The sequence below is a fragment of the Rhinichthys klamathensis genome, unplaced genomic scaffold (genome assembly GCF_029890125.1).
Source record: "Rhinichthys klamathensis goyatoka isolate OS25496 unplaced genomic scaffold, OSU_Roscu_1.1 h1tg000330l_1, whole genome shotgun sequence".
NCBI lineage: Eukaryota > Metazoa > Chordata > Actinopteri > Cypriniformes > Leuciscidae > Rhinichthys > Rhinichthys klamathensis.
In genome coordinates, this window is record NW_026606845.1 from 2,702,961 (window position 1) to 2,717,397 (window position 14,437).

The window sequence follows — 14,437 nt, forward strand, 5'->3', positions numbered from 1 at the left end:
GGTGTTAAAAATGAACACTGAAGCAGTGTTGAAGTTAATGAGATAATTAAGTGATTAATTAAGTGATGATTGGTCATTAGTGGTGACACCCGATGTTAATAAGCAGAATCATTGAAGGAAAGAGAAACAACAAGAACGAAAAAAAGAGAAACACAAGAACTTGCACTTATTATTACCAGTGTGACTTTATTTCTGTCATACATCTACAAAAGTTATTGAGATTCAACAGAAGTTTAGACGGCAATGTTTTATGGAATTTTTCATTTCAAGCCACCATTATGGTGGTCAGTGATTGCTGTAGTTGGGCTCTTGACCCTTTTCATTTTTTATTGTTATGTTTTCTCTGGCTGCTCCAACATAGTGTTTATAAAGCACATTTGCTAGTGCACGAGAAAACCTGTTAACAATATGTTGTAAAGATGACATTATCGTCATGTAGTGACCTGATTCTCTGATGTCATTCAGAGTCTAAATCTTTGACTATATGATTGATGTTGAGTTTTAGTATTGGTGATTGTAGCCCTGAGATTCTACAGTTTGAGATCCAACAGCAATATGAACAATTTAGAAAATTCTTTGTGCACTGAAGCTCTTGTGTTCAGACACACAAACATCAAGAATCAGCATATGAATCACAACAATGGTGACAATAAACAAACTAGTGACACACAGATCAACTCTGAACATCACAAAACAAGCTATTAAAGTCATAACAAAACAATAGCAAAATAAAAACAAACAGGAAAAACAATGAAAATTACAGGACAATTCAGCTGCATAATTTATTCATACTGCAATGCATTATGGGAGCCATGGATGCATTTTGATTGGTGGCTCCCATCATGCACTGCAACATGAATCTTTTGTGTGATTGTCACCATTTTTGAGATTCATATGTAGATTCTTGATATCTGTGTGGGATTTTAAAACCTTCAGATTATTAAAGCACTGCTGGAATTAGCTACTGTAATGAATATGAATAGAACCTTTGTATAATCAATTTATAATGCTGGTTGAGTGAATCAGGACACTACAGGATTGTAATTTCATCATTTAAACATAACCATCATGACCTGGGATGTTTCCCAAAAACATTTTAAGCCTAACTTGATCGTAGAACGTTTGCAACAAAAGGTCTGTACATTCAAATTAGGTTTACAATGCTTTCGGGAAACACAGCCCATGTCGTGGTTTCTCTTGCAGTAACACATGTGCTTTATAAACACAGAGTTGAAGAAGCCAGAGGAAAAACTAATATTAAAAATGTCAAGAGCCCAACTAAAGCAAACACTGATCGCCATAATGGTGACATGAAACGAAACATTCAATAAAACATTACCATCTAAACTTCTGTTCAATATAAATAAGAATGTATGTAGATGTATGACAGAAATAAACTGGTAATAATAAAAACAATAATGTGTAATGGCTCGAAGTCAGAAGTTCTTGTGTTTCTCTTTTTTTCTGTTCTTGTTGTTTCTCTTTCCTTCAATGATTCTGCTTATTAACATTAGGTCTCACCACTAATGGCCAATCATCACTTAATTAATCACTTAATTATCTCATTAACTTCAACACTGCTTCAGTGTTCATTTTTAACACCCTGTAGTTGGACCTATATGTACACCGAGAGTGTTAATTTAACACTGGGAATTTTGCTGTGTGCTTTTACATAAAGCAACAGGCAGCATAACATCAGTGTTTCTCTGCTCATCTTTGACTGAAGCACAGGCTCTACTCTCCAGCACAATGGTGACCCACAAAACTCAATTAAACTAACAGATTTCTCCTGTATCATCCTGTGCAAAATACATAAAACACTTCAGTTTAATATTTACTCTACTTATCAGTTATTGACTTCGCATAACTTTTTTTCTATGAACTTTCACTTATATTTCAGTGAAATTAACTTCTTTTGTTTAATACATCTAACTGTAACATTTTACAGAATATTACCGTTTTTCCTTGATTTTACGGTAATCTACTGGCAGCTGGGTTGCCAGTAAGTTGCTGTTTTTCTACAGTTTTATGCCGTAAATTAATTTACAGTTGATTACCGTTAAAATACGCTTCACTCTGTTTTTTTTTTTATCTGACACATTTAACCCTTTCAACCCCACTGCAAAATCTTCAGTTTTAAATTGTTTCCACACTACAGAGTGTTGGAGTAACACTGAAGCAGTGTTGAAGTTAATTATATAATTCAGTGATTAATCAACTGATGATTGAGCATTAGTGATGAACACCTGATGTTAACAATCAGAATCACTGAAGGACAGAGGAACAACAAGAAGATAAAAAAGCGAAACACAAGAACTGCAACTGACTTCAGTCACAGAAGACATTAAATCTCTGAAGATCTCAACAGAGGAGGATTAACTGACAGTCACTTCCACAACATCTACCAGTCCCACTACTGAAGGTGAGCATGTTTCTGGGCTGAATGTGACATTCAAAACATGTTCCTCCTTAATTTGTGTCTTCTTGAAGAACACAGTAATTCAGCATCTGAGTCTGACTTATGTGTTTTCATGTGTTATTGTTTCAGTTCCTTTACAGCCGGACACTTCCACAACATCTACCAGTTCTACATCTACAGGTGAGGATGATGTTAGACTGGACTGTTATATTAAAATGCAGCCCTCCATAATGTCTTAATAAGAACACAGCACTTCATCTAAATCTGACTTGGCATCTTCTTCTATCTTGTAAATGTTAAAGGCCATTTATTGACAGTCACTTCCACAACATCTACCAGTCCCACTACGGAAGGTGAGCATGTTTCTGGGCTGATTGTGGCTTTCAAAAGATCCTCCTGCATAATAGTGTCTTCTTGAAAAACACAGTAATTCACCATCTGAATCTGATATCACTGTAAAAAATTGCCCTGTAAAATAACGGTAATCTACTGGCAGCTGTGGTTTCCAGCAATGTACTGTTAATTTACAGCCTTTACCGTTAATTTACAGCTCTCCTTTTTTACAGTCTGTTACCGTAAAAATACCATTGCAGGTGACTCATATGGAAAACCGATTGCTTTAAACAGTTCGAGTTCAAAAACTAGTATTTATATTGATAGTACCGTAAAATTCCTTCATTAGAGTCCACTGAAAATGAATATCTCTTTATATAAAACTGCAAACACCTAATATGTAATAGTGAATTAATTAAAAACATGATTTTAACTTTGATTTTAAGTCTTTTTAAAGTCTTTGCAGTTTATATAGCAAACATTAGCATACATTGTGCTAAAGTACTTAGCAAGGAGATTGTCACTTTATCAGCAACTACACAGTAGGGCTGGGCGATTAATCGCACGATATTGTTATGCGCATCTAATCAGTAAAGCCAGTTCCTTGATTAGTAGTAAATCACCTTCACCTGCTTTCAGATGGACGATATGATGCAGATATGACTCTATGAGTGTTAAATTAACACTCAAGAGTGTTAAAGTTAATGAGATAATTGTGATTAATTTAGTGATGATTGAGCATTATTGAAGACACCTGATGATAACAAGCAGAATCACTGAAGGAGAAAATCTAAAATTGTAAGTTGGTTATGTTTTGACATAATCATGCTGTGATCTGAAAAATGAAACTCATTCGGATGATGTTGTTTAACTTGATAGCAACAGTTTAGTGGTCCTACAGCATATGATAATTGTATGTTTCTTACAATCCAAACCATTTAATAAAAATTGTTCTGAAGAAATCACTTTCAAATGCATTTCTTTAGAAACACAGATATCAATAATCAGCCTCTGAATCTCAACCGTGGTGACAATAATAATCCTTGTTGCCACCAATCACAACTCATTAATGGCTCCCATCATGCATTGCGGTATGAATAAATTATGATCTGAATTGTCTATGTAATTTACTTTTCCTAATTGAATATTCTGCTCATCACCATTGTTGAGATGCATTGACTGAATCGTGATATCTGTGTGTGCCTAAAACAAAGATTTTTTTTTTTTTACAACTTTTAAGAAATCCCTTATATTATATCACAAATTCTTGATATTTATGCAGAATCTCAGTTATGCTGTAACCAACAGCATAAATCACAAACAAATAGCTCAAATGATAAATGTCATAATATAATCAATACCATTAGATCATTGTTTTTCTTTGTTCATCTTGCAGGTATAGCTCGGATACAACAGCCGAACAAAATCTAAAGTTATGAATATAAGGGTCAAGAGCCCAACTAAAGCAAACACTCATCTCCATAATGGTGACCTGAAATTCCAGTTTTCTCCTTCAGTGATTCTGCTTTAGGTGTCTTCAATAATGCTCAATCATCACTCAATTAATCACTTAAATATCTCATTAACTTTAATACTCTTGAGTGTCGACTCATACACTCACAGGTGTGATCATTTAACATTGGAGTTTTTGCTGTGTACAAAGAGCCGTAGTTAACTGACAAGCTGAGCTAGGGCTGGGCGATATATCGCACGATATTTTTATGCGCGTCTCTTCAGTAAAGCCGGTTCTTTGATTAGTAGTAAATCACCTTCACCTGCTTTCAGATGGAAGATATGATGCAGATATGACTGTTAAATTAACACTCAAGAGTGTTAAAGTTAATGAGATAATTAAGTGATTAATTTAGTGATCATTGAGCATTATTGAAGACACCTGATGATAACAAGCAGAATCACTGAAGGAGAAAATCTAAAATTGTAAGCAACCGTTATGGCGATCAGTGTTTGCTTTAGTTGAGCTCTTGATCCATATACTTTAAGTTTAAATTTTGTTTGTTTGCTGTTATTGATTTATTACAGTCAAATGAACAAAGACAAGTGTGATCTGATAGTGTTGGTTATGTTTTGACATAATCATGCTGTGATCTGAAAAATGAAACTCATTCGGATGATGTTGTTTAACTTGATAGCAACAGTTTAGTGGTCCTACAGCATATGATAATTGTATGTTTCTTACAATCCAAACCATTTAATAAAAATTGTTCTGAAGAAATCACTTTCAAATGCATTTCTTTAGAAACACAGATATCAATAATCAGCCTCTGAATCTCAACCGTGGTGACAATAATAATCCTTGTTGCCACCAATCACAACTCATTAATGGCTCCCATCATGCATTGCGGTATGAATAAATTATGATCTGAATTGTCTATGTAATTTACTTTTCCTAATTGAATATTCTGCTCATCACCATTGTTGAGATGCATTGACTGAATCTTGATACCTGTGTGTGCCTAAAACAAAGATTTTTTTTTTTTTTACAACATTTAAGAAATCCTTTATATTATATCACAAATTCTGGATATTTATGCAGAATCTCAGTTATGCTGTAACCAACAGCATAAATCACAAACACTTAGCTCAAATGATGATTGTCATAATATAATCAATACCATTAGATCTTTGTTTTTCTTCGTTCATCTTGCAGGTATAATTCAGATATGACAGCCTAACAATGTCTAAAGTTATGAATATAAGGGTCAAGAGCCCAACTAAAGCAAACACTCATCTCCATAATGGTGACCTGAAATTCCGGTTTTCTCCTTTAGTGATTCTGCTTTAGGTGTCTTCAATAATGCTCAATCATCACTCAATTAATCACTTAAATATCTCATTAACTTTAACACTCTTGAGTGTGGACTCATATACACTCCCAGGTGTGTTCATTTAACACTGGAGTTTTTGCTGTGTAAAGAGCCGTAGTTAACTGACAAGCTGAGCCATATCGCATTAAATATCGCTGGCGATACGTCCGCGATATTAGTGTGATATGGCTCAGCTTGTCAGTTAACTACGGCTCTTTGTAGTAAATGCCGCTCCATCTGAAAGCAGGTGAAGGCGATTTACTACTAATCAAGGAACCGGCTTTACTGACGAGATGCGCATAACAATATCGTGCGATATATCGCCCAGCCCTAAGCTGAGCCATATCGCATTAAATATCGCTGGCGATACGTCCGCGATATTAGTGCGATTTGCCTCAGCTTGTCAGTTAACTACGGCTCTTTGTAGTAAATGCCGCTCCATCTGAAAGCAGGTGAAGTCGATGTACTACTAATCAAGGAACCGGCTTTACTGACGAGATGCGCATAACAATATCGTGCGATATATCGCCCAGCCCTAGTTATGAAGGATTTTTAAACTCATCATTCAATAAAAAATTTTGAACTATGGCTTTACTTCGACACACACTAACATCAAGAATCAGCCAATGAATCTCAGAAATGGTGACAATCAACAAAAAAGATAACATTAAATTTAAACATCCCCAAATACGCAACTAAAAGTCAACACAAAACCAAAAGCAAAAATAAAAGCAAAAAGTAAAAAATTAAAGCGAAGAACCAGACAATTCAGCTGCATAATTTATTCATGCTGCAATGCATGCTGGGAGTCATGGCTTTTTTTTTGGTACCCAACATGCATTGCAGCATAAAACTTATGATTGTCACCATTGTTTAGATTCATACGCCAGTTCTTGATGCCTGTGTGTCTGGCTGATCAAGAAGTTCAAAATGTTCTGAGTATATCCTTTTTTAAATCATTAATATTTTCTGGACGTCAAATCCCCGATAGATCTCAATCTGTAAAATCACAATGGCAACAAAATCAAAACTACAAAACATCAACCATTTAACAACTTTAGGCAGCAAATGAGATCAGTGAATTGGGCTGTTACATGATGATTGTGACTATTAACAAACAGCCATTGTCATCTTGTTTGCTTCAGCTTTGAGCCATTGCTAATGTATTTTAAAAAGTCACAGTTACAGCAGCCAAAAAAAAACTAATGTTCAAAAGTCAAGGGTCAAGAGCCCAACCACAGCAATCACTGATCACCATTATGGTAACATCAAATGAAAATATAATGACGTCTAAACCTCTGTCACCTTTTAATAAGACCTTCTGTAGAAGTCTGACAGAAATAAAGTCTGTCTGGTTAGTATTAAGTGAAGCTGGTAATGCTGTTTGTGGAGTTGTTTAATCCTCTGCTGAGATCTTTTGCTAAGATTTAATGTCTTTTATCTTGATTTCATCTTTTTTTCTGTTCTTCTTGTTCCTCTTTCCTTCAGTGATTCTGATTGTTAACAGCAGGTGTTCATCAGGGTCTCAATTAACTTAGAGAAAATTTACTGAATTATTCCCTCAGTCAATTGGACTATATTAGTGAACTAATGTAGGGAATAGTGAATGAGGGTATAGGGTGTGATTGGGAACACAGCCTCTGAGTGTCGACTTTAAGCGCTGGTAATTCACAGTATATTCCTGTAGGCTACTTTCTCGAAAATGACAAATATCACCACGAATGCATTTTTTCTACGGTATATTACTGTTTTAATGGAATACAGCATGTTACTGTAAAATTTGGCTGTTTTTTTACAGCAATTTTTTACAGTGTATTAACTAATCAATAACTACTTTTTTTTAATGCTTCCCAGAGAACTACTGTAAGAATCATGGTAACTAACTAGTAATGACTCAAGTGTTACTACATACTTCTAAAGGAATGACTAATTATTTGGATCCGTATTCTAAAGTGAAGATCACGGTAACTAACTAGTAATTACTCAAGTGTTACTACATACTTCTAAAGGAATTACTAATTCTTTTAAGCGTTTGAGGTTTTTGGTGAAGTTTTGTATAATAATTCCCATAGAAGTATGTAGTAACACTTGAGTAATTACTAGTTAGTTACCATGATCTTCACTTTAGAAAACGGATCCAAATAATTAGTAATTCCTTTAGAAGTATGTAGTAACACTTGAGTAATTACTAGTTAGTTACCATGATCTTCACTTTAAAATACGGATCCAAATAATTAGTCATTCCTTTAGAAGTATGTACACTGAAAAAAAATGATACTTTGGACCAACCTAAAAAATTACTGTAATTTGTTACAACTAAATGTATTAGTCTTTCTCAAGCTATATTTTTGATTTGGTTTAAACTTTAAATTTTAATTTAATAGCAATCAAAATAGTTATTCTGCTCAACAAAAAGTTAAATGACTCTGAAGCAGTGTTAAAGTTAATGAGATAATTAAGTGATTAGTTGAGTGATTATTGAAGACACCTGATGTTAACAAGCAGAATCACTGAAGGAGAAAAACATAATTTTTAAGTCATCGTTATGGTGATCGGTGTGTGTTTTAGTTGGACTCTTGACCCTTAAAACATTAACTTTAAATGTTGTTTGGCTGCTGTACATGAGTTATAACAGCCAGATGAACAACTAGAAAAGGTGATCTGATGCACTGAAAAAAGTGAAACTACTGTGTCGTTCATTTAAAGTGCATTTTTATATTGGCCTAAATTGAAAATCACAGTTTCTGATTTAAACCTGTTTTGTTCAGTTTTCCTTAAAGCAAATAACAAACACAAAACAATTATACTTTGGACCAACTTAAAAAAAATTACTGTAATTTGTTACAGCTAAATTTATTAGTTTTTCTCAAGCTATATTTTTGATTTGGTGTAGCCTCCTCAGACCTGGTTGTCCACATACGTGGACATCACAAAGTCCAGGGGTCAGAAAGTAAAAGTCCTGCCATATTTTTATTCCACCCACAGCAAAAACTCCAGTGTTAAATGAACTTTACTGGGAGTTTATTTGGATCCAGACTCAAGAGTGTTAAAGTTAATGAGATAATTAAGTGAATAATAGAGTGATGATTGAGATATTATTGAAGACACCAGATGTTAACTAGCAGAATCACTGAAGGATAAAATCGATATTTTAGGCACCGTTATGGTGATCAGTGTTTGCTTTAGTTGGGCAGGTGACCTTTAAATGTTTAACTAAATATTTTGTTTGGCTGTTTTAACAGCTGGATGAACAAAGAGATCAGATCAGATCAGATGTTGTAGATCATGTTTAGAAATAATCATCATTTGACCTGAATCACTGAACTCATTTAAAGCCTACTTTCTGACTTAAATGTATAATGATCATAACAGCATCACAGTGATTCTATAACATTATATCCAGATTTTTCAAAATAAACCAAATGATATCTTACACGTTGTTTTGATAAATAAATAATAATCATCTGGCTGTCAGCAGCCAAACAACATTAAAAGTGAATGATTTAAGGGTCAAGAGTCCAACTAAAACACACACTGATCACCATAACGGTAAAAAAAAAAAAAGTTTTCTCCTTCAGTGATTCTGCTTGTTAACATCAGGTGTCTTCAATAATGCTCAATCATCACTCAATTAATTACTTAATTATCTCATTAACTTTAACACTGCTTCAGAGCAGAGATGGGCAGTATTTTAATTACAAAATACTCAAAAGTAATTAAATACGTATTTCAAATACAAAATATGTAATTTGTATTTATTATGTGAGTGTGTTGCTGAAATCTGAGTACACAGCAAAAAGTGTTAAATCAGCACTGCTCAGAGCACATATGGTCCCACTCTACAGAGGGTTAAAGCTAATGAGATAATTAAGTGATTAATTGAGTGATGATTGAGCATTATTGAAGACACCTAAAGCAGAATCACTGAAGGAGAAAATCACAAATTGTAAGCCACCGTTATGGCGATCAGTGTTTGCTTTAGTTGGACTCTTGACCCTTAAATTATTAACTTTAGATTTTGTTTGGCTGTTGTTTCTGAGTTATAACTGCCAGATGAACAACGAAAAAAGTGATCTAATGGTGTTGGTTTAATTATGACAATCATAATTTGAACTTTTTGTTTGTGGTTTATGCTGTTGGTTACAGCATAACTGTGATTCTGCATAAATATCCAGAATTTTAGCTATAATAAAAAGGATTTCTTAAAATTGTTTAAAAAAATAATCCTTCTTTTAGGCACACACAGACTTCAAGATTCAGTCAATGCATCTCAACAATGGTGACGAGCAGAATATTCAATTAGGAAAAGTAAATTAGATAGACAATTCAGATCATAATTTATTCATATCGCAATGCATGATGGGCACCATTAATGAGCTGTGATTGGTGGCAGCCACTGCAACATGCTTTATTATTGTCACCATTGTTGAGATTCACAGGCTGATTATTGATGTCTGTGTTTCTAAATAAATTCATTTGAAAGTGTTTTGATCAGAACAATGTTTATTCAATATTTTGGATTATAAGAAAAATACTGATAATCATATGCTGTAGAATCACAAAGCTGTTGCTAACAAGTTAAACCAAACTATGCTCAACATAAACTTATTTATCTCAAAAAGTTTATTTTTTCAGATCACAGCATGATTATGTCAAAACATAACCAACACTATCAGATCACACTTTTCTTTGTTCATTTGACTGTTATAAATCAATAACAGCAGACAAACAAAATTTTAATTAAAAGTTTAAGGGTCAAGAGTCCAACTAAAGCAAACACTGATCGCCATAACGGTGGCTTACAATTTGTGATTTTCTCCTTCAGTGATTCTGCTTGTTAACATCAGGTGTCTTCAATAATGCTCATCATCACTAAATTAATCACTTAATTATCTCATTAACTTTAACACTCTTGAGTGTTAATTTAACACTCATATCTGCATCATATCTTCCATCTGAAAGCAGGTGAAGGTGATTTACTACTAATCAAGGAACCGGCTTTACTGAGGAGATGCGCATAACAATGTCATGCGATATATCGCCCAGCCCTAATAAGTATTTTAAGTATTTTAAATACAAATGACAGTCCCTCAAAGTAGGCTATTTAATTACAAATTTCATTTGATTTATTTTTGTTAAGGAAAATACAAATTACATGTATTTGAAATACGTATTTAATTACTTTTGAGTATTTTGTAATTGAAATACTGCCCATCTCTGCTTCAGAGTCATTTAACTTTTTGTTGAGCAGAATAACTATTTTGATTGCTATTAAATTAAAATTTAAAGTTTAAACCAAATCAAAAATATAGCTTGAGAAAGACTGATAAATTTAGTTGTAACAAATTACAGTAATTTTTTAGGTTGGTCCAAAGTATCATTTTTTTCAGTGTGTGCTCTGAGGGTTTTTGCTGTGAAGAAACGTCACAGCACTGGGTGGGGGTTTCCTGGTTACAGATATCCAAAGAATACTTTCCTGTTTTGTTTTTTTGGGGAAAGGAGCCATGAATAACAGATTGAAGAGACACCACCCAAAAATATGTTTCAGACAATTAAGTTTTCAATCTTGAACACACTTCATCTGTGAACACATAGGCTACTGTATTGTAAATCTGTGAGAGCAAATAATGAAATCAGGCAAGTATACTGTAAACAAAGTTACTAAAGGAACAACTGGATCACAAACAGAGAGACTCTGGCAGGATGAAGGAAAAGCTAGAATGTGCAGTAAGTAGAAATTTTATTCTGACGTAGAGATGGAGTTGGTAATGGAGCAATAATGTAACTGAAAAATGTTAAATAAATAAAAAAACGCTGTAAAATCCAACAGTTGTTCTAACTAACACTTTTAAGTTAACTTTTAATTGTAAAAATCTAGTAATCTGTACTATTCACATACTATGGTTATTCAGAAAAAAACAAGTTAAGATTAATTGATTGGTTTGAGGGCAATTTTGTCAAGCAAAAACAAATAAAAAATACAAATAAATAAATGGTTTTAATAAATATAAAGTGGCGTAGCTGGTGTTGTTAAATGTGTCACTAATGTTTGAGGAAATGTCACATGCAAGTTCAAATTGTGTTTCTAAGAACAATGTCAATGTTTTCTGCTTTTATTTTGAATATATTAACACCTATACACAGTACCTTTTCAATATGCTCATCTTTAGATATTTAGAAACAAGTCTTGTAAAATAATATACTGTAAAAGCATATTTTCTACAGACAAATGTAGATTAAAAGGTTGATTTTAATCCTTTTTTGGAATAATAGGAAGGGTATTCACTGATATGTGTGTGTGTTGTCTCTGTTTGTCAGGAGGAAGCAGGTGTTTGGTGTTGATGACAGTGTGTCTCGGGCTCATGTGTGTTCTTCTGCTGGTCTTCATCACACTGCAGCACATCTGCATCACAGCAGAGAGAGACCTGTTACAGAGTTACAAGAACACAGTTGAAGAGTTCAATCACACTATCAACAGCTTACAGGACAAGAACACTGATCTAATGACTGAAAAAGACCAACTGAAGAACAACTTCAACTCTTTGAGTCAGAAGAAACTGGAGCTGGAGACCAGAGTCAATGATCTCAGTGCTGAGAAAAGTCAGTTACAGAAAAGTTTTAACTCTTTGAGTCAGAAGAAACTGGAACTGGAGACTGAACTAGGGAAGATATCTACACAAGTTCTGTACACAGCGTAATCCCCAGTGTTAAATTAACACTCCTCAGTGTACATATGTGTCCACACAGTAGCTGCGTTTACATGGTTCAATCGGAATGAAATCAATCCGATTAATGAATCCGAACACGGTGTTTACATGAACGATAAATAAAGTAATCGGGTTTATATGTCACAAAAATTCAAATCGGAATTGATTTTTTGACATGCGCACACTGCACAAGTATACTGCCGCTGTTCGCGCATAACTATTCTCCTCTATTGGTTCTTTACTTGTTTTAAACAGCAGACTTAATATTTATCTGTCTTTGGTCATGATTTGGAGACGATGAGCATGAACCATTTTGCCGCTGCTTATATTTATCACGCAGTAAAACCCCACGCCCAAAACCAGTCGAGTGTGGATGAGAATCTGAAGCAAGCACTGGTGGGACGTTGTCCTGCTCCACTTCACAGACGCAGTGAAATGATAATTTTTTAATAACGGGACACTCATTTATATGACATTTTATACATGAAGTTTTTTTAGTCCGATTGAGCTGTCAATCCGATTGTTAAAATTAACACTGAAGCAGTGTTGAAGTTAATGAGATAATTAAGTGATTCATTAAGTGATGATTGAGCATTATTGAAGATACCTGATGTTAATAAGCAGAATCATTGAAGGAAAGAGAACTACTGACTTCGAGTCATTACACATTATTGCACGGATTATTACTAGTTTGACTTTTGTTCTGTCATACATCTACACACAGTCTTATTTAGATTTACAGAAGTTTATATGGTGATGTTTTATGGAATGTTTCATTTCGTGCCACCATTATGGTGATAAGTGTTTGCTTTATTTGGGCTCTTGACCCTTTACTGTTTAACTTTAATTGTTGTCTCGTTGCTCCAACACTGTGTTCATAAAGCACATTTGTTGTGGCAAGAGAAACTATGACCTGGGCTGTGTTTTCTGAAAGCATCCTAAGCCTATTTGATCATATAGACCATTTACTGCAGTTGTTCTACGGTCAAGTTAAGCTTAAGATGTTCATGGAAACCGTGCCCAGGTGATGATGGTTATGTGTTGATGATGAAATTACAAGACTGTGGTGTCCTGATTCACTGATCTCACCCAGCATTATCTCCTTAAAGCAACAACTGCACGTTCACTTTTTACAGAGCTGTTTAGCTGTATGGATTCATGTCTGTAGCTTTAGAGGTGAAACGATTAACTCGTTTTCTAAAGGATCACGAATACTAGAAACTCTTAGTGACAGTTTTCTGAGCAGCTCGTGTCTGATCTCTTCTCAGTACAAACACTGACTGTCACTGAGTGAATGACAGATCTCTGTCTCTCTCAATAGTGCTAGTTTAGAGTCAGACACGATCAAACCACTGATACAGTGTTGATGACGACACTACTGGAACAAAACACTTCACAAGCTCAGAAACATCATTATTTTCATATAAAATGCTGAGGAAACTAAATGTCAGATTGTTACTTTAATATTAGTTTGTGACCCATGATTCACGCTGAACCTGGAAATGTTAGGGCATTTTGAAATGGTAATTTCTAGAAATGGAATTAAATAAGTCTTTAAAAAATATGTACATGATTGTACTGGTATGTGTATCAAACGTGTTTACTTCCAATTTACATGTTTGTCTTTTTCTTGTCTAAGATGCATTGATATTTAAATAATCCTATAAATGCATTTTTTTAAATTGTGCAAAAAAAAAAAAAAGCTTCATTTCTTAATATATTTTCATAACAGCTAATCTCTCTACAGACCCCTGCTACAACTACACTGTGCTGGACAATCCATGGAGATCCATCAATAATACACACATCTACTCCTCCTCCTCCTCCTACAACTGTGACGCGTTTATCTCCTGGAGCGGCTGGTATCGTCTCTTCATTAACAACACTAGCGCTCGTATCCCAGACACGTGTGTTGCTCAGGACAGTTGTGGCACTGATATCCCACTGTGGATCCGTGGTGGACACCCTACAGTAACAGATGGAGTCGTCACTCGAGATGTCTGCGGTCACTATGGCAGTTACGCTGGGAGTTACTGCTGCTATTTCGGGTCTTTTCCCATCAAAGTCAAAGCCTGTCCAGGCGATTATTATGTCTATGAGCTGGTTAGACCAACTAGATGTGATTCAGCATACTGTGCAGGTAATTATATTCA

General features: G+C 34.5%; 1 protein-coding gene and 1 long non-coding RNA gene across 2 annotated transcripts; both read left to right on the forward strand.

Moving 5' to 3' along the window:
* The first annotated feature begins 2,370 nt into the window (after window positions 1-2,370).
* LOC130105890 (uncharacterized) lies at window positions 2,371-2,772 on the forward strand. The gene is made up of 3 exons (XR_008809677.1): window positions 2,371-2,422; window positions 2,549-2,599; window positions 2,722-2,772. It is a non-coding gene; the product is annotated as an uncharacterized LOC130105890 (long non-coding RNA).
* Window positions 2,773-11,197: 8,425 nt separating this feature from the next.
* Window positions 11,198-14,428, forward strand: LOC130105953 (uncharacterized). Its single transcript, XM_056272141.1, has 4 exons — window positions 11,198-11,304; window positions 11,896-12,260; window positions 14,034-14,332; window positions 14,425-14,428. Exons 1-4 carry the CDS (start codon window positions 11,205-11,207, stop codon window positions 14,426-14,428), a joined length of 768 nt encoding a protein of 255 aa, XP_056128116.1. The 5' UTR covers window positions 11,198-11,204.
* Window positions 14,429-14,437: the final 9 nt, after the last annotated feature.